This window comes from Ruditapes philippinarum, unplaced genomic scaffold (assembly GCF_026571515.1).
Source record: "Ruditapes philippinarum isolate M1 unplaced genomic scaffold, ASM2657151v2 ctg211_1_1_1_1, whole genome shotgun sequence".
In the NCBI taxonomy this organism is placed as follows: domain Eukaryota; kingdom Metazoa; phylum Mollusca; class Bivalvia; order Venerida; family Veneridae; genus Ruditapes; species Ruditapes philippinarum.
This window is the reverse complement of record NW_026852000.1, coordinates 100,914-123,073: the sequence shown is the minus strand read 5'-3', so window position 1 is coordinate 123,073 and position 22,160 is coordinate 100,914. Positions and strand designations below refer to the sequence as shown.

Below are 22,160 nucleotides of genomic sequence, written 5' to 3'. Positions count from 1 at the left end.
TACAACCGCGATACAAAATATTTTCCTAGTCTGGTACATATAGCCCTATATTTACTATAGTACCCGAAAAAACCATATAGTTGAAGGCATGCAATTCAGACAACAAAATAGTTCCTCACTCTGCAGTAATTAACAATGATAAAGCTTAATGTTTCCGAATATTGTTACCCCGCAGGAGCCTTCACACTGGTTTCGGGCCATGTGAAGATATAGCCGTGTCCGAAGGCGCCCCCCTTTCTTGGAGGTCTTTTTCGTCCATTTTCATGTGTGTTAAATTTCTCCAATCTGATTCCACGTGGCCGTAGGTATAGAAGACCGAAGGCATCCTTTGATACCAATCACATGTGTTGGAGAGGACAAAGTATCACATGACTTTCACATGGCACTAACGGCATAGAGCATTATAGGAAAACAAACACACATTGCTACCTAGTGCATGTTAATCATCGTTAAGAAAACAATCACTCTGATAAAAGACACAATCTTAAAACTTTTTTGACACATTTTATGGTTTTGTATAACAAATTGTAGCGCAGGAACTCTTTGAAAACAATGCATTGTCACGGGTATATATGTTGTAAAATTTCATTTCATTTATCCCTATTCAAGACATTATATATGCAGTGTACGATTTTGTCACGTGTATATCTATATGGGCTGTGGAAACAATACAAATCACAATATGGGGTCTGTCCTAGGACGTTTCCATGTCTTTGATTTGTTTTTTTCAACAGTCAGTCTCATATATATATCGCTCTAAATTTGAATTTAAAATATGATATGAAACACGACAATAAGCTGCGACGTATGACATTATACACGGACATCGACGACATTTGACAATACGACACGACATTATATTGTTAAATGTCATGTGTTGTTTAAATGTCATGTGTTGTATTTCAATGTCATCCATCGTGTCGTATTGTCTAACATTGTATCACGTGGAATCAATTGTCAAACGTCAATCTCCAAGGGCTGCTTATGACATTTTTGTAAATGTGTATTTATCAGATAAAAATGTCATCTCGTGATAATTAATGGGACAAATTATTATAGTTCTTATAGTATCTCTTGAAATAGTTTTAAAATGCCTAACTTTGATTGGTCTAAACGTAACATTTGATAAAAAATACGTCCATTTAATAGCTATATGACTGTTGTTGTAGTTCTGAAGAAGCTGTAGCAAACTTTTTAATAAATCAAAGATGAATATAATATATACTGTTTTTCATCGTCAATGATTGATAACGTAATGTGTGTAGTACTAAGTGCGCAATGTTCATGCTCAGCGATTGATAACGTAATGTGTGTAGTACTCAGTGTGCAATGTGCATGCTCAGTGATTGACAACGTAATGTTTTGAGTACTAAATGTTTAATGTTCATGCTCAGTGATTGATAACGTAATGTGTGAAGTACTCAGTGTGCAATGTGCATGCTCAGTGATTGACAACGTCATTGTGTGCAGTACTAAATTTTCAATGTTCATGCTCAGTGATTGATAACGTAATGTGTGTAGTAATCAGAGTGCAAATGTTCATGCTCAGCGATTGATAACGTCATTGTGTGTAGTACTCAATGTTCAATGTTCATGCTCAGTGATTGATAACGTAAGCGTGTTTAGTACTCAGTGTGAATGATCTTTATCAGTTTCAGTAATATTTATTTAGCTTTGTTTAAAGAGTTTTAACATCTTAAATGCTGGCATATATTTTCCCAAATGATAAATTTCACAATTGCAATGTTCATGCTCAGCGATTGATAACGTAATTGTGTGTAGTTCTCAGTGTTCAATGTTCATGCTCAGTGATTGATAATATAGTATTCAGCGTCAAGTGAGTAACAGAGATTAATTCAGAAAATGATTAATTTATCAAGGGGGGTAATCATGAAAGATCAAATGTCACGAAGCAGTTACAGCAGTTGTCTCTCTTCGGAAGTACCTATCGATTGAAAATCTAATATGGAAAACATACAAAGTAAACACGAAAAGCGATGAAGACATTAAAATCTTAACATCAAAGTAAAATAATTTGTGAACGTTCTAGATTACACATTTCGCAAAATACCTCCAAAATCATCTTTTATTCAATGAAACTGAAATATTTGTACAATCTAAACGACTATTCCCGATGTGGGAGCATTTATGTTTTATGTTCACTTCACGTGACCCCCAGAGGGAGTGTGAAAACATGCTTAAATTCTCATTGTACCAGAGAAAAGAAATTGGTTCACTCAGAGAGTGTGTAGTACTGCAGCTGTGTAGTGAGAGCACACTGCTTTGTGATATTTATTTCTCGGTCTTGCCCCAACATTTACATTAACTTTAACTTAATTTACATGTGAAATTAGCTGGATGTAGGACAGGATAAGCACGGTAAGATAACTTCTGTTGTTATTATTGACGTTTTAACCGATTTGCCCTGCTTTAAATTTGAAAGAGTTAGATTATTAAAGTTATGGAGCAGTCCAGAAACAAATTTTACCATCATTAATAATATAAAATTGATGCTTATTCATTAATACATTGACGTACTGATGTACAACGCTTACCCTAAATGAGTCCTAGTTCTTTCTTACAATCATGGTTAAGGAATAGTCAAAATATATTGACGTGCCAAAGCTTGATTCTGAGATATTTTCGTTCTGGCAGAATCTCGCTTTTGTAGAGGCGAGATATTGCCCAGACACGAAAATAGCACAATATCTCGTCGCGCAGTACAATTAGTTGGACTAGGTTAAGGAATTGAAAATGAAGAAAAAATCGCCAATTTTAAAACATTCATAATGATATAATGCTATGATAATGGTAGAAATTATAATTTAACAATATCTATTTATTTTCCGTATGAACCCTTACATGATGAAATTTTTCTCTCAAATATAAGTACACTAAGTACTGAATCAATGTCGGTTAAAAATAGGGAATTTTATCTTCAGACTAATAAATATATAGGAACTTTTTCTTCGTCTTGTTCACGTATGAGTACTTGTATTATCTATTTGTAAGTTCTCAAAAATATAACCTAAAATTTTACAAAATCTCTATATTTGTACAAATACGAACAATAAAGAATTATAATTTAACAATATCTATTGACTATTTCCTTATCCTCACATGCGCATAGAAAAGTATACAGTATTTGTGCAAATGTTTTTTTTTATTTTGGTAGAGTTTTAAGTCGAAGCTACTCTATGAAGATCATATGGAGTGTTTTCTAGGAAGACCTCAGTCCGACAGGTGCCCAACCGTGCATGCCATACACGAGCGGGCACCAGAGTAGAATCATTGACGTTCCGTAAGCTATCAGAATAGCTTCCTTGTCAATCGGAACACCTCGGGCGACTTCAAGAATTCGCGACGGAGATTGCCGAGTTGTTACGATTGCTTCCTTGTTTGTAGTCCCTGGCGGGATTCGAATCTACAGCCACTCGGTCACACAGGCGCTATAGTCACATAATCAAATAGTTTACATAACCGGTCTATATAATTTTGTATATTAAGATAACATCTTATTATAGTACATTTGTATATAGCCCATTCAAAACTTTAAAAAGTTTGTTTCAAGCACATGTGCTCGGTCACTGACGCATCAGCTGCTTTAATAAAAAGTAATGGTTGAAATATGAAATAATTCAGGTTCGTTTTAAGCTTCTTCGATCGTATTATGCCCATATCGTCCTGCATGCCTCGTCATTTGTGCATCGTTGTTGTTTTTTTTAAATATCTGCCATTGCCATCGTCAGACATGTATTAATAAATGTTTAAAACCCGTCACCCTTAACCTGCTGAGTTTGGTTTCAGATTTTTCCAAACAGCGCAGGCACCGAGTGCTCGGTACCACGCAATATGAGAGTCACACATGTTAGTTTTCATGAATATTGTATAAACTTGAAAAAATTAAGCAGACGACAATTTTCTCAAAGCAATCTTCTTCCGGTGTTTGACGGAAAGGGCCGAGAGGCATAGTTACGTGTCTAGCATAAGCCTACCTCATTTAAGTTCTTAAAGACATAAAAGTCATTAACACTATTATGCTAGGTGCTTGAATTATTTATGAGTTATTGTTTCATTTATTTATACTACATTTGTCATATAACAATAATCAACTTAATCAACCAATAAATTTATATCATAGTACATATAGTTGTAGGGCTACAACATCAATAATTGTAAATTAAGGTTTTTCTTCGTTTTGTTTTCATCACTTTTGAGTGACCCTAACCCTAGTTAGCTAGTAAGATTATTTGTAGTCTATGACAAAATGCGCAGTGGGAAAAACATAGTGATAAAAAAGTTCACATACGTAAGTAATAAAAAAATTACTGAAATAAGTATCAGCCTTAGCTATTAACTATGTAACATGCGCAGAGGGAAAAACATGATGAAGTTCATAATTTAATCGTGAGTTCACATATCAAATTTTATTAATGCAGTGAATGTAGATAAACACTGTACTGTACTGTGTGTTGAACATTCACTGTGATGAAGAAAAATTGAAGACATAACTTACACAATATCTATTAAGTCGATGAATCCATTTTCTCCGGACATAGCACCGATTTATTTTGTAACATTTGTACTCGTTCATTTACTTCTTTTGGCTTTTTAAAGGGTCAAAAATTAACATGTATAAGTATTTATAAGTTTCATTGAAATTCATATTGTACAAAAAAGGTTAACGTTTTAGTTTGTGTCTAAACAAAAATGGACATGAACTATTGAGTGCGAGTTAATGTGAACCATTAAGTTATTATTTCTTTGTCCTTTTCCAGCAATGAAACTCACAATTTAAGAATAATCTGCTTCACATAATGACATAGTTATATCCAAATACCGCACAACTTACAAAGTACCATTCATTTTGTAACAATGTTTCAAAGGATTGTAGTTCAAAATTATTTTTATAATTATTATTATTGCTGCTGGTGTTGTTGTTGTTGTGTAATTCTATAATAAATGTTTATTATGTACCAGGATATACATGTACATAAAAAGCTTGTTTTTTTCTCTTCTGCACAGATGATCATGAACAGCAGACATGTAGAAAGCACCATCAGTTGCTCGGAGACGAGTGGATACTGCCAAACACAATACAGTTATTTAATAGCTACAAATCTACCCGGATTTTACCAGTGTAATTCGGGACAGAAGTCGGGACAGAAGTGCTCATGTGTAAGTCGCCGGAGAAATATTGTATGGTTGATATTTCTCATCGGAGTGATATATTACGTTATATACTTAATTGGCTCAACAAAACAATATCTGTATAAAGTGGACACTTACTCTTTACCTTGTGAAATGCCGATATTAGACCCTTATGATGCGGACCAAATGAAGAATGTAAAACTTTCTGAACCTTTTATATGTGACAATACTCCATTCCTAGTTTATATTGATAAAGAGAATTTGTTACAGTTCAATACAAGCGCAGTGAATATATTACAAATAGCTCGTGATTCTATTATGTGCACGTGTGAAATCATTAAGAGAGGTGTGGACACGGATGATGAGGTCACATATTCGGACACATTCGATTGCACACCTCCATATAACATACCGTCCGATTTTTTTAAAATAACATGTTCGTCTGCTGAAAATGAACTATTAAATACAATGCTTACGAAAATACATCGACGACGAAATGATTTGAAAAGTAATTCAGACGGGTTTTTCAGTGTTATACTGTTTGGGCTGGATTCAGTGTCGAGAAATAATGCAATCAGGCAAATACCGAGGGCAGTAAAATATTTACATGAGAACCTTTCTTCGATCGACCTCCTCATGTATAATAGAATTGGTGGACACACATTTGATAATATCGTACCAATGTTGACTGGACTTTTAGCAAACACTGACGATATTCCGTACTTAAACGATGTAGGTACTCGTTTTGAGAAATTACCATTTATTTGGAAGAATTTCTCAGAGAATAATTATGTAACATTTTACGCTGAAGATCATTTGCAATTCCACACGTTCAATTTTAAGAAAGAAGGTTTTAAAAGACAACCGACTGATCACTATGTGAGACCATTTTGGATCGCTGATTTTGAATCGAGACCAACGAAACTTTTATTCTGGAAAGAAGATATGAGCAGCTACAATAAACGCAAATGTTTGGCTAACATTCCAAAATATCTTGTTCAAATAAACTACTTAAAACAATTTATAGACACGTATAAAGATGTCAGAAAGTTTGGTATTTCACATTTAAATGAGCTATCTCATCAAGATGTTAACGACCTTCACCTTGCTGAGGATGACCTTATCGAATTTTTTCGATGGTTTAAAGAAGGCGATCACCTTGACGACACGTTCCTCATTGTATACAGTGACCATGGACCACGTGGTCAAAGTCAGACACATCAGTCTTTATTAGAAACTAATTTACCTTTTTTGAGCATCGTTCCACCGAACAAATTTCGGTCATCATTTCCAGAAATAATTGAGAATATGAAGAGAAATGCACACGTTTTGACAACACATTTTGATTTATTCGCGACATTGAAAGATATACTTCTTCGACAGTTTAAGGAGCCTTCTATCACATTTGTTCACAACAAACCTCGGGGAATAAGCCTGTTTCGTGACATACAAAAACAAAGATCATGTTCAGGTAGTGACATGTTTAATTCTTCTAAAACCTTTTTAAAAAATAAGGATTGTTTCAGATACACCCAATTTTAAAGAAATTGTTAAATAAAAATGTTTTCTCTTTCTCTTAATTACTACAGATTTTAATAATTTGGCTGAAATCTTCATTTTTCAAGAGCATAAACATTATAGACCACCTTTGACCATTGTAAACACCGGTCACGTGGATAATTTAAGCATTATTACTGTGAGGTAATTAGTGGTATTAATCAAGGTCACAATCGTTTTTAAAAAGAGTTTGTCATTTCATTTGACCACATGATCAATTGCATATGAGGTCACACGAATTCTGCTGAATCTCTAAAATGGACAACTTTGTCGCAGAGTTTTGGAATGAATTCCTTCCCGGACTTGATCGCTTGTTCAAAGCGTGTATTGTTCAATTTTGAATGTTGAAAACGCTTGAATTCTTGTAGTTTATCAAACTGGGTTTTCTTTTGTTTATATGAACTAGGTAGTGAGAGTTTTAATATGTATCTGTTACTTTGTGATCTAGTTTATTTTTCAACGTTTACCCATAAAACACAAATATGGAGATAATCTTTCTGTTTTGTAAAAAATATGAAACAAACATTTTAGTATTTTGTATTTCTTTCTGAGTCCGTTCGAGTGAAATACACTAGCTTAGGACCATCAATGGTTATTCGAAAAGCTTTGAAGTTCCTGCGTTTAGATATCCTAAAGCCACAAGTTGCATAGTATTTTTGGTTATGAGCTATGGCCAGGGTGTCTATAATTCTTTTTCAATTTATGTAACATTTGATAAATATATGGTTATTAAAGAGGAAAGCCATGGCTGTCTAATTGTTATATTAATTTTTAAATATATTCAACCTGTCGTTTCATATAAAGATGATTTTTCCCATTTCATGAGCTACTATGGTACCATTTATTGAAGAATCGCGAATAACATACATTGTGAAAACAAATTGCTATAATTGCTAAACTCGGTTTCAAACGTCTGACAGTAGCGTTTCAGAATATTTTGTTATGGGAAATGTAAAAACAGGATTGTTTAAAATAAGAAGGTGTTTTCAATTTCTATATATAGGAAGTGAACTATCATCTTAAATGCCAAATTGTTAATAAATTGAAAAAAGATTTAACAATATAGAGTCATGACAGCCATGGCTTTCCATACTTAATCATGTAACATTTGTATATGTTCAACCGCTGTGTAATTAAAATAATAAAACTTGAGTGATTTTTCATTTTCAGAGTCCAGTATACCAGACCAATTTTGTATGTGTTACAGATCGCAGAAACTGAACATTACTAACAATTCTGTGATCAAACAAATTGCTCAAGATGTAGCCGACAAACTAAACCAGGCGTTAGCTGGTGCCAAAGGCTGTGCTCGCTTACATGTGGCGGCTGTTCTAGAAGCTCATGTTTTAGTTCAAGGAAAGCAAACTGTAGAAAAAAGGCAAGGGTTGTTTAACAAGATTAGTAATGTTGTTTCTGGGAGAGATTATGCTGATTATAGAATAGTTATTCAAACACATCCGGGTAATGCCAAATTTTTTGCGACATCGAAAATTGCAGCAGACGGCAAACGTTATGTGTTAGACAATATAGAGCGAATAAATAGATATAATAACCAGTCGTACTGTGTCAGTGATGATAAACTAAGACCATTATGTTATTGTGTAGAATAATGATCCTGATATACAGACAGAAATTGGTTACGTTTGTATAGAGTTATGCTCATAGATTTGTATTCTTGCACAGTAAAGTAGAACAGCTCTACCAGACTATTTCGTTGGTGATGGTGCCGGTAATTTACCCTCCCGACCACGGCAGTAAGCCACAATGAATTTACCAGAGCACAGTTCAGTCCCCGCATTGTCCCTGGGCAAGCTTTCGACAGCAGAGTCCCCGTGCAAGATTTCCGCAGTGTCCTTGGGCAAGCTTTCGAGCAGTTTAATTACCGGTACTAGATGCCATCTCTTACGCAAGGATAACTTCTGTAACTTCTTTACATACCAGAGCAGAGGTTCACTGTGAATGACCGTAGAAATGATTTCATGATCAATTACACCGTTCGTCTGTCCATAGACAATTGTTTTTTTTGCAGGATACCTTTTAAAGCATTACAACGATTATGTTTATATTTGGCATACAAGTATGTTATGTCATCACACAGTTTAAATGCTGATAAAGTTATGCTCCTTTATATGCATACATGTATTTTCTGTAAAATTATTGATTGTCGTAAAGGCCAATTATACCTCAGGAATGCTTTTTAAAAAAAATATTTTTGATGTCCGTTTTTTTCCAAAACGTTTCTCAATGGCCTATTACCAGAGTCATCTTTTTCTTTAGTTGTATGTTTGCAATATTAAAGTTATAGTGATTAAGTGTTTTGTATGGAAGTCAAAATACTACTCTTTTTACATTTTGCTACTTTTGTGGCCCAAAAAAATCACATCTTCAGTGCTATACATCTAACATGCTCTAAAGCCGTTATCTGAACGATATATATCATATTTGCCATTTTTACAGAAGGAAATATTTATTCGTTTCAGATGCATAATGTGGCTGTTATTTGTCCAAATTTGTGTAAATTATTTTTTGCCATAAGGGGTTATGCAGTTGTGCATTTAGAAGATTAAGTTTTGAACTGTAAATAAGTAATGCCCACATTTTGGAGTATTGCAATTTTACTTTGTTTTATATCCTGTCAGAAAAGTTTACTATCTATCTAATTTCTTAAAGGATTATTGTCTCTTCAATACCTTATTTTAGAAATTGCCATCGGGCGTATAATCCTCTGTTCTAGTGAAGTTTTTTTTCTCCCCTATACCACTTTCTTACGAGTTTTCTCTATTTGATGTCAAGGGACATTTTCAGATGCCCAGGATCTTCTTATATTGAAGTCGATTGTTATTTTCGTTCTTGTTTATTTACAGAGACACTGACTGTCAATAATGGTTATAACTTTACTTGAATATGTATGTATATTGATATTGCATGTTTTCAAACATGATCATTCACAAAGCATTATAGTATAAACAACAACAGTGTAATACAGCCATTGTATAATATCAAATAAATACTCTAATAATATGGGGAAGAAATTATTTTTACTATAGAAAATCAATAGCTTCTTACATCATTGTGAATGAGATTATATTTTATGTAAGATTAAAATAATTTTAATAATATTTAGCTTATTTGTTGTTTTTTATTCTCTATAAGAAACAATCGATTAAAAATGTCATCCCCATATTTGTCCGCTGGCAGAACACTGAACCTTTTCTTAGTTTTTAATAGTATAATTAGGGCAAAGTGGAAAATGGGCATATTTTGGCTTTAGTACTTTGCAGACTTCATTGACTTTGATGATGAACAAATATTTCAAGTTTGAATGGATATGTCTTACGGGTTTTTATTTAAATATAAAAAGTAAAAGAAAAATGAAGGTATTGAACAACGGCGACTTTCAGGGTATTTTGCCCATAAGAAAATCATTCCAATTTTGATAGTGAACAAGTATTCCAAGCTTTAAGTAAATATCGATGATAGTGTGAAATGTTTTGTCTGAAATGTTCCTTAAAAATGGTTAACCATGAAATTCTAAGTCGAAAAAAAGGTAACTGATCAAAAATGAATTGATAGGGTTCCTTTCTCCAATTTTGAAAAAAAAAAGAATAATGAAAGAATGTTAAAGTGAATACCATTTTAAGAAATGGACAAAAAGGTTTACAAAGGCAAAAAATAAGTGGACATTGAGTGCATAGCTTTGATACTTTTCTAAGGTAAACAAACAGTATAGTGGCAGTAGCTCCAATTTTTTATCTTCGAAAAGCGGATCTAAAATGGTTGTTTTTGATATGAAACCGACAACCACTTAGTAAATATTTATCTTTATAAGTATTTATCTCATATCTGTGATATAGCACAGCTACGAAATCGACACATTTTATATGATAATCTACAAGAGTTATCAATAGTTTAGGATGGTATCAGGTCGGCTTGGACATTGAACACTACTCCCGTGATTTGAATGTACCTGTCACTGCCTTTTTTTGTCACCACTATTGTATTGTTTATCCACATATTTACTTAATTATCACCGATCATCTAGGACAGAACTATAATTATCTTTTATATATTTCATAACGTTTAATAGCAGTTTATTAACCGACTCAGTGAACGAGAAGTTCTTTATATCTTAAATGACTGGTTTTTAGAAAATAGAATTGTGAATTTGATTTGGACTGGAAAGTAAAGAAAGTACGCGGCGAAGAAGAAGGTAGTAAAAAATTGTGATTAAACGTTAAAGAACATTAAGTTTAAAGATCTGATTGGAAACAAATGTTGTTTCTTAGTGAATGAAGGTTGAAATCTCAACATAATTATAAACAATGATTACATCTCAATATTTCCGTACCGGTGGTGCAGGATTCTGGTGGACAGGATGCCTTATTTTACTACAGCTTACATCTCTCGTATTAGGTTAGTATTCTTAATGTTTAATAAAACTGTACGTATTCTTAAATGTATTGATATCTATATGTTTACAAATTAATATTACCCCTACTGTGATTTGGATAGGCCTACCATTAGAATAAGCATCAGTTAATTCATCTACTCTTGTCATTGGTAAAGACTTTTTCTTTAGTATTATATACTAGTTAGTACATTGGTATAGTAGTTACTTATGCCGTAGAAAAGCACCTAGCAACATCGAGATGTTTTCAGATATTTTTACCAACATAAAAGTAGTATGATAATGAAACGTTTGGTTCTTACGAGTTTTACGCCATAAAAATAAAAGTTCTGTCGGAGAATCAAGTAAAATGTCTCAATCATTCAATTGTGTGAACACATCATCAATTTTGACATTATACTTAAAATATAAATAATAGACTAATCATATGTCAATGAAACACTTCAAACCAAAACTTCGCAAATACCGACGGATGATGTTAACCAATAAAATCTTTAGAAATTCCTTAACACCATGATAACTTATTCTACATCTTCTTTCTGAAATAATATTGATGAAGATGTGCACTGTTAACACATTCAAAATTATAATAGTGTGCTCTAAGAAGACGATTGTTAATTTCAATTTTCATTTATAGTATAAATGATGGTGATTTAAAGGTCAGTAATAGATTAACGGTTGTCCTAATCTAATATTTAATGATTATTTTTGTGAAAAAAGACTGGAATAAAAAATGAGTTATGTAAACGTTATGTCACCTTGTAATGACTATCTTCGTTAATATATGATTTCTGTCAAATAGTATATCACCATGATATCTAAACCATAGAATGTCGCAATGATGTCTAAACCATAGTTTATTACCAAGACGTCTAAACCATAGTATATCACCATGATATATGTACCATAGTCTAACACCATGATATTTACACAATGGTATATCACCATAATTGCTGAACCATAGTATATCACCATGACTTCAAAACTATAGTATATCACCATGATATATGTACCATAATCTAACGCCATGATATCTACACAATGGTGTATCACCATGATTTCTAAACTATAGTGTATTACCATGATTTCTAAACCATAGTATATCACCATGATTTCTAAACCATTGTATATCACCATGATATCTATACGCAATGGTATATCACCACGACGTCTACACAATGGTATATCACGATGAAATATGTACCATAGTCTATCACCATGATGTCTACACAACAGTTATCACTATGGTTTATGTACCATAGTATATCACTATGATATCTGTACCATAGTATATCACCATGATTTCTAAACAATTGTATATCACCATGATGTCTACACAATGGTATATCATCATGATGTCTACACAATGGTATATCATCATGATGTCTACACAATGGAATATCACTATTATTTATGTACAAAAGTATATCACCATGACGTCTACACAATGGTATATCATCATGATGTCTACACAATGGTATATCATCATGATGTCTACACAATGGTATATCACCATGACGTCTACACAATGGTATATCATCATGATGTCTACACAATGGTATATCACCATGACGTCTACACAATGGTATATCATCATGATGTCTACACAATGGTATATCACCATGATGTCTACACAATGGTATATCATCATGATGTCTACACAATGGTATATCATCATGATGTCTACACAATGGATTATCACTCTGATGTCTGCACCATAGTATATTATCATTATATCTGCGCCATAGTATTTCATCATAATGTCTGAGCCATAGTATTTCACCATTATGACTCCACAACACGGTATCTCACAATGATGTATTTACTTTGGTATATTATAAGCATGATTTACATGTATCTATTGTGATATATATCATCATGATTGCATTACTGTGATGTATCACTTTGAAATTTTTACCGTGCTATATTACTCCGATTTCCCTTTGCGTTATGTGTCACCATGATATCTGTACTACATGTATGATATATTATCATGGTCTCATTATTAGTATCAAGGTAATGTACATGTATATACATGTATATACGTTCCTGCTGTTACATGGTGCATGTTTATTAACGGCAATGATTTCTTTTCATTATTTATGTAACATAATTTACCAACTAAAAACCACTTGTGAAATTTATGACAAATTCAGTAAAGTTCGAAACTGGTTCGAAATGAAAAAGATTTTTAAAAAGTAGATCACAAGCGTGTCGCTTCAGTAAAAACCCTAACTTTTTGAAATGCAAGTCATTTGGTTTATCAACGAGGGTTATCACTATCCATGAATCTATGGACCGTCTGATAGAGCAAGCTGTGTGTAACTGTACAAACTATTGATAACTTTATCTATATAATGTGACGAATAAAATCACTTTCATTAGATAACATACAATGATAACTCGGTAAAATAATTTGATAATTTGTCTGTACTTGGTATACATTCCTATATTATCAGTTATAGTTAACAGTAACATACGGTGATCAACAAGTTACAAAACATGTTGAAATACAGGTTATCAAAAAGTTTCGTTCGAATCATGCCCAAAATTAATACTTACATAAAAAATATGTTATTTGACTGAGATAATCGCAATTCACGGTGCCTATAACACGTGACTTTTTTGTGATCTGCGTCAATACATTTTATTAATATTTTTTTGTTATAACTTTTTAGTATTTCATTATTTTTATGGGATGTTTTATAGACTCACTCATTCTAGTGAGGAACCCATTCAATGAATGTATACTATGTCTAAGAAACGAATAATAATTGTTCAATATTTAAAAAGGGCAAATAGGGTTTAATATCAGATGTTATCACCTGATATAAGTAGCACTGAATCTGAAATTATTTATAATAAAAGTAGCAAAATGTAAACAAAGTAGGATTTTGACCTCCATACAAAATACTAATTCACTGTCACTGATCTAATTGATAAAGAATAACAACAGAAGAAAAAGTAGTTTAAGATGATTCAAGAAATTTAATTGGCCAATGGAAAACTTTTAGAAAATTATAACGGGACATAAAAAAATGAAAAATATTAATTAAAGCATTTCTAATTTCTTAATTACTGTACTGTATATATAGTGACACCTTGTGGTTCAAAGACGTGGTTTCATTTCACGTATTTTTTTTAATCTGAGTTTCCCACCTAAAACATTCTATGCTAGAATGAGAGGACTCTACAGGTACACTTTAGCCGATTAAAAATATTGAAAAATTAGAAAAAAATCTGGACCGTCTGCCATTGAGTACACCGGCTTGCGAGACCGGTGTGTATACAATGGACCGTCTGCTGCCATTTCCAGTGATAAGTTGCTCCCCCTCTAAGAGGTAACGCCATTTGTACTGATAAGTTGCTTCCCCTTAAGTAGGTAACGCCATTTGTACCGAAGAGCGCTCATTTGAATTTAAGACTTAAGTGCTGTGGGCATTCGTTTAGAAAACCGTGTGATTAAATTATTTTGCTTCTGGTTTTGTTAAAAGTATTTCTATTGACAATGAAGAAAATGCTGTAGTACATTAAGGTTAATGAATACCGACTACCGCTTTCTATAATTTGTACTACTGAACATCATAGACCTTTCAAATTATATGTGAATATTGAAATAACCTGTCCCAAAACACTGTGAAATATACAGTGGGGATAGCTAAAAAGAGGTTAGCGAACTGGTTTTATAGTATTGATAGACCTGTTTACTGTCCCTCAACGTAAAAAAGCGACATTTGAAGTTTTGGAAGCCAGAATACAGTTGTACCCTTGAGATTGCCAAAGTTTCATTGTTTTATTTTTATTTTTCTTAAAGATTAGGCAAACTCCTCTAAATTTCTGTGATTCAGTCGCTTAAACTTGTTGCAAAATTATCTTTTTTTGTTTCCTTGTAACCTGTTAATATTTTTATATTGAAAAAGATTCTATTATAGTAATACTGTGTATTACATATATTCTTTTTTAAAGTTTTAGATGAACAAAAAGTTCCAATTTGACACCCACAACAATTTAAAGTGTTTCCATGCATTATACAAGATAAGTTTTATTTCAAGTCGGCAAGTTTTCAACAGTACAACATAAGCTCTAGGAGCTTTTATAACCGACTGTATATAACATAAAGTATAAGATCAACAAAGATAAAACAGCTACAATAAAAAATGATTAGACATGATATATATACATCACATGCATAAAAATAGACCTTTTAGGATATATTTATAAAAACGAATCATATGCTAAAAAACTAAAAATGATAGTTTACCCAAATCTACATCACTAGCAATGTCTAGTATCTAAAAATTAACTTAAAGTTCAATAATATACTGAGTAAACAATTAAAAATTTAATGAATTAGTTAAATAAATAAATAAATAAAAATACTAAAAAAAACAACAAAAAAACATACATTTTTTATATATAATTTAAATATGAAAGACTATGGGTTATCAGACTACACAAAGACAGAAGGTATTAAACATGTAAGTCATAAGTTGAACTCATTTAACAGCTAGCTTGAGTCATGCTGGAAAGATAAGCAAAAAAACAACAAAACAAAAAGCAAATTCAAAACAAATTACAGTTCTAATTAAGCCTTCATATAATACATAGAGTTCTACGAAACCAAAACTTGTTTGTTCTGTGTTATAAAGTTTCAGCCCTACAAACATATTTTTATTTGAACCACATTCACTCATCTTGGCAGGCCTACATGTATGAGAATTATATTTGCAACACTTACCCATGATAAACATTCAGCAGTTTTTCTCACTTAATTGGGAAGAGGCATTTAATTTAGCCTCTCGATTTTATGAAAAATAAATATCACTCAAATTGCTTATTTAGGAAGTAAAAAAGTTTGAGTAAGTTCAGATTTTTGTTGAAAACTGCATGGTTCTAAAGAAAATTTCAATTGGGAAGAGGCCTCTTATAGGCCTCTGTTAATTAACATTTGTAGGGAGGAAAATCACTGATATTACACATTATCCTAGTTAAAACTTACTACATAAGTAATATGCACACTTGTTAAAAATTCATAACATGATACTTTAATTGCTATTGATTTATGATATTTTGATTTCAGCTCAAAATTCGAAAATACGTCTAGTAAATGGAACTCGGCAGGATAACAGCAATGGTAGACTGGAGGTATTTCATAATGGAACATGGGGCACAGTCTGTGATGATAACTTTGACAATAATGCAGCGACAGTTGTCTGCCATATGCTACTGTTTACATCGTAAGTAATTTACTTTTTATAAAGAGGGGGGGGATTCATGGCCGAGTGGTTTAGGTCACAGAATTGCCCACCTGGCATTTTATCACTTGATATAACATTTTTGTTGAGAACAATGTTTTAAAATATTACTTTATTTCCCTGCCAGCTACCTTCCCACAAAACAAATCAAAGGGCTGCAGCTCTATGGTATTTTCTGATCTTTGCAATCTAAATCATACTGACTATCTGTATGTACTTTCCTGTATAAGTTTAGTTTTATATACTATAATTCATCTTACGCAGCGACAGCGTTTTGATTTTCTTCTATAACAGTTTGAGATTGATACATATGGAATTTTGCATGAAAAAAATAGAATTGCCTCGACTAGGATTTGATCACACCCTCAACGAGACCGCTTACCTCTGCACCACGGCGAAGTTATACATATGTACCTTGAATAAAAACGAATACATTATGTAATTCTAAATTGAGAATTTCCATTTCGTGTTTGTAATCCTTATTAATTTCGAGGTATTTTGTTCAATATAAACGTGTTGTTTAACACTGATGAAAATAATTTAGCGAAAATCTTCTCGCCAAAACAGTCCGACATGTATATATTCCACTACTCGACAGTCAGATTTATTTGTGTACTACGCTCTGGAGTATTCGGTAATCGACATAGCTAAAAATAGCATTTTCATTGATTAAAATGATATTCATGATAATCCGAAGCTTTACGGAAATAGCCGAACATTTTTCATTGGGTAAAAAAGATATTCATCCGCGAAATTTGTGATTGTAACCTCATATTTCTGTTGACTAATCTAAACTTTTAATGCACTGTAATTCGTTAAATGCCTTCATTAAAAATTATTCTTTCTTTTAAATTGCTGGTTTTTAAGCAGTTTTGAGTGAGAACTACTTTGCGTTGTTAGGACTGTGAGGAAATTTTGTGTTAGACCGTGGATGTTAGCTATGTATTTACTGATCTTATGATCAGAAATACAAAAACAATATATTACTTTACTAAATTTGGAAGCAAAATTGTAATGAGAAAGAGGTTAGTTAATGTTGTAACTCAGGGTTTTTTCCCAGGATTTTGTGAACTTGACCCATACCCATGGAACTGGGAGTTCAGTGATATTTTGTTAAAAATTGGGAAAAAATGTATGACTGAAAATTTGCAGTGATTAGATGAATGCAAACAACACTGTCTAGGATGGCATCTGCAAACATTTAAGCACTATAACAGAGAAGAAGTCGTTATTTTCAAAGATTTTAGAGTTTTTTACTCAAAATTTTTACAAAAATGTGTTTTGTAACTTTCAATTGGGAATTTTTTCCTGTGGATTAGGAAAATAATATACTATTTTCAATTGGGAAAATGACCGAATATCGGCTATAAAACAAGCCAAAAAAATCCCTGAAACAGATTTTGTTGTTAGATAGTGTCAACCAAACCTTAGCATTAAAATTATTTACAACTAGCTTTGTAAATTACTTCAGATAAAGTGTTATTGATTTCCTTTTTCATATTTCTAGCTCATGATGCTGATCCTGTAATTGATAAATTCTTTACATTTTTTTTAATAGAACATCAATGATGTTCAAGAAAATGCTTTAATATTAGTTCCTAAACCATGAGGTCAACTAAGTAGCAATGTATGTATATGCTGTGTACAATAACATTTGTGTTAACTTTATATTGAAATTTGACAAACATAAATTTGACAAAAATCCAGAATACACATACTGTTTTTCAGAAATTTTTTTGTTGCGAGAGAAAAGGCAACATTTGGTGCAGGTACAGGACAAATATGGCTAGATGATGTCACATGTCAGGGGAATGAGACAAGTTTATTTAGCTGTCGTGCCAATCCATGGGGTCAAAGTAATTGTGGACATGACGAGGATGTTGGAGTAGACTGTGATCCAAGTAGGTTTCGTAAAAATTACTGTAAACCAGGTTTTATTTGTGGTGATTTAAATCTTTGCTAATATATGTTTGCATTAACCATATATAAGAAAAATATAAAGACCAATGTAATCTGATGAAATGTCACTTCTGGTTTGCAAGATTTAGGTCTCATCAAATTAAAAAATTTGAAAATTAATGGAAAAGCCAAAATAACATAAATTTTGGATTCTATAATTATATGATTTGCCCTTATGTCTCTCATTAATACTCTGTGTTATAAACAAACATAGCGTTAAAGCCCACTAATGTAAGCGTTACACTTTAGGCGCATCAACAAAAAAAAGACTGTTTTTTAACTGTAAACCGTTCTTATTTTGGATACATGATAACTAGAATATAAAGTTTGTGTAGATTTAATATTAAATTTATTGAACTCATTGAATATAACAATATTATGCTCTCCAGAGGCTTGCATAATATGATTTTATACAACTCGTTCAATAAATTTAGAATTGATTTCTACTCTCATTCAATATCCTGTGTATATACATCAGGATACATTAAAACATAAAATATTCCTCCATCATTTTGTAAACCGTGGCAGAGATATATAAGAACATTTATATATTATCAGATCAAGATGCTATAGTAACATTACGGCTTGTAAACGGTTCTAACGGGAATGAAGGTCGTGTGGAAGTGTTACATGGAGTAAATGGTTTATGGGGAACTATTTGTGACGATGAATGGGACGAGAAAGCTGCTCTTATTGTGTGTCAACAAATCACAAAGCGTGACCAAAACAGGTTAAAGCCATTTTAATGATTTTACAAGATTAAGTTTACCTAAATTGTTCAAAATCTATAATTATATATATCCAAATTTTGTTATTAGAGTATGTATAAATTTGTTTTATGCTGGTTTTGTATTTTAGCATGCTTTAAAAAGATATCAGTAATTGTTGAATCTACAGTCTTATTAATTCTATAAAGGGCCTTTGTAATAAGCCTCTAAAGGGTATAATGATTACACAAGTATTTTTCTGTATAGAAACACTTAATTTCTAAGAAGATTCATAAAATCAAAAAAGAAAACGATTATAAGAAAAGTACCCTTTGTTTGGAATTAAACCATATAATATTTTTCTGTATAGAAACACTTAATTTCTAAGAAGATTCATAAGATCGAAAATGATTTTAAGAAAAGTACCCTTTGTTTTTAATTAAACCATAGAATATTTGAACACTATTTTGAAAGTTTTGAAAAACATGTGTGTGGTAGTAAATCAGCCGTTGTTAGCTAATGTGATGGTATAAACATATCAAGTTAAAGTATTTGTTTTTACAGTATCACTGCAATACCTCTGACAGGAGCATTCTTTGGTGCAGGAACAGGTAATATCTGGCTTGATGATGTTAAATGCACGGGGATGGAAACTGGACTTGGTGCTTGTGCCCATAAGCCTTGGGGTCAATCTAACTGTCAACACAATGAGGATGCTGGGGTCATGTGTCTACCTAAAGCAGGTATTTGATTTATGACCTTCTGATATATATCAGCTGTTAATTTTCTTAAAGGGATACTCAGGCAAATAAATGACAAAATTATTAAAATAATCCTATGTACTCAAATCAAGCTAAAATGACATTTTTTTCAAGTCCCAGCATGAATTTCTGTATAAATTCTATATATTTTGGGTTTAAAGCGTAAATATATCTATATATGTTGAAAGAAATTAAGACGCCGACAGAATCACCATGTAGTTTTGAAACAAGTCATGTGACTTGAACAAACCCTGGAAGTTACAATGACAGATATTGTAGATATGTATGATTGAAACAAGTCTAAGTCATTAATTTGACATGTTCTTTAACGTTTCCAGAGTTCACTGTGACAACAAATGTTAAATTTTAATGCTCTTACCTGACCCACTCGGGTCATGTTAGGAAACCATCATTTTCTTCTTTATACGGAGAATAGTTTTGTTCCTGTGACTACCTAGTGTATTCATTTTCAGGACATTTACAGAATAATGAATGAAAAATTCAAAACAAGGAAATGAAAATTTTGCCTGTGTCTCCCTTTAAAACTTTCCATGAAGTAAACTTAGGTGTTGTAAAATATTTAGCTTTTTTGGTTCTAACAGAGAAAATATTACTGTATAAGTTGTTAAGTTAGCGGCAGCATATGGAATGGGGTCTCATTTATGTCAAAGAACAAATGTATTAGCTTTGCAAAGACATTGAAAATAAAGTTTTTGATTTTCTTTGTGTTAGGTCCAAATCCCAACGTGACAGTACAGTTGACTGGTGGATTAACAATTTTTCAAGGTCGTGTAGAGATACGGGTGTTTAATCACTGGGGAACTATTTGTGATGATGGCTTTGATGATAGAGAGGCGACGGTTATCTGTAGAATGCTTGGACATCGCAGGTAATCTTGAAATTTTCACATGTTTAAACATGTCAAAGAAACGTTACATTTTACATGTGAAGATCTACATGGATGTAAATTATGCATCACACATAAAAATTCAAATTTTTATCCTTTTTGTAAATGTTTACTAAAAATGTACTAATAATGCATTGGTCAGTTGTAACATTAGCCCTCAACCATGTGGAATAGCGTTGGCTTTGATTCTTGGATTTTTCAAACCTTTATTAAAGGACCGCCCTGCAGAGACAGATAGCAATATTCCCTGTGAAAATTCTGGTACTTTGATTTTGACAGAATTGAGTAATGCAATAAGAAGATGCTTTTAACATAGAAATAAGACAGAGATTATAAGAATCTTACACCGGCTGCCGGTACAGACCAGAATATCTAGCTCGAGGGTGACTGTTTATGACGGTAACGAGGCTCTGCCGAGTTTCCGCCGTAAACAGTCACCCGAGAGCTAGATATTCCTGTCTGTACCGACAGCCGGTGTTTGATTCTTTTTCTTGCATATTACATACCAATTATTTTCAAACAGAAATAACAAAAACGGATATTCTCATAACGCACTTTTTACTTATAGTAGCGTATGAACTGACAATTTCATTCATAACGGTTAAGTGACGTCATCCTAAGAACGCAATTCATTCATAAAAGGCTCGCGTCAATGACGTCATTTAAAACACGCAGCTTGTCTTACATGGGGGGGTGTAAGATAGAGTTTTCTAGCACCGGTGTAAACGGTAGATAATCCTGTCTGATATGCAAGAATAGATAGAGTTTAAGCAAGTGTTCTATCTTTAATTATCAGTATGCCAACATAGATGAAGTTAAATAAGTTTTCCGCCCATTGTTTTCTCGTTTAGGGCACACGCTTTTTATTACTTGGGGACCATACGCCGCTTTTCATGGAATGGCACGGAAGTGTCACATTGAAGGTTCCATGATAACCGCCGTATGAACACATCTGCGGATGTTTCTAAATTCAAAATTTTACTGTTTCACGTTTAAATGTTGAATTCTGCTTAAGCCGGTGCTAGGGGGCGTGGACGGTAACTTGCACTTTCCAGTACCGTCCATGAACAGGCTCAATCAAACCGAGCCTGCAACATTTTCAATTTTGCCGTGTTGGGCTTTCTTTAGGGATTCTGTGTTTATCTATTTTTTGGTTCTTGCTTGTTACAGGGGTGGTAGGGTGATAAAAGGGGGATCTTTCGGTGGTGGTAGTGGACCAATCTGGCTGGATGATTTAGAGTGTAATGGTACCGAGTCTAGAATCCAAGACTGTGTACATAAAGCATGGGGATCTAACAACTGTGGTCACAATGAGGATGCGGCAGTTGCATGTTTACAAGGTATGTTCTTCATGAAATAATTGTTATTCCAAAAAGATAAGTGGTTAAGCTATAAAGTTTTTGACAATAGTACATTGTATTTTCTGTCAATCTTTCTTGGTTGTTTGGTATATCA

The 22,160-nt window shown here is 32.7% G+C and overlaps 2 protein-coding genes across 3 annotated transcripts in view; both read left to right on the top strand.

Moving 5' to 3' along the window:
* Positions 1 to 327: 327 nt before the first annotated feature.
* Positions 328 to 9,538, top strand: LOC132745678 (uncharacterized). The gene is made up of 3 exons (XM_060734641.1): positions 328 to 2,379; positions 5,026 to 6,622; positions 7,879 to 9,538. The coding sequence occupies exons 2-3, from the start codon at positions 5,026 to 5,028 to the stop codon at positions 8,316 to 8,318; spliced, it is 2,037 nt and encodes a 678-aa protein (XP_060590624.1). The 5' UTR covers positions 328 to 2,379; the 3' UTR covers positions 8,319 to 9,538.
* A 1,210-nt stretch (positions 9,539 to 10,748) lies between these two features.
* Positions 10,749 to 22,160, top strand: part of LOC132745665 (deleted in malignant brain tumors 1 protein-like) — a 48,151-nt gene continuing 36,739 nt past the window's right edge. The window contains exons 1-7 of one of the 2 annotated variants that reach the window (XM_060734629.1): positions 10,749 to 11,121; positions 16,197 to 16,353; positions 18,100 to 18,272; positions 18,889 to 19,060; positions 19,602 to 19,780; positions 20,531 to 20,687; positions 21,876 to 22,045. In XM_060734629.1, coding sequence (XP_060590612.1) covers positions 11,031 to 11,121; positions 16,197 to 16,353; positions 18,100 to 18,272; positions 18,889 to 19,060; positions 19,602 to 19,780; positions 20,531 to 20,687; positions 21,876 to 22,045 — 1,099 coding nt within the window. In that variant the 5' untranslated portion in view covers positions 10,749 to 11,030. The remainder of the gene's footprint in view (positions 11,122 to 16,196; positions 16,354 to 18,099; positions 18,273 to 18,888; positions 19,061 to 19,601; positions 19,781 to 20,530; positions 20,688 to 21,875; positions 22,046 to 22,160) is intronic. The other variant, XM_060734620.1, reaches the window with a different exon arrangement.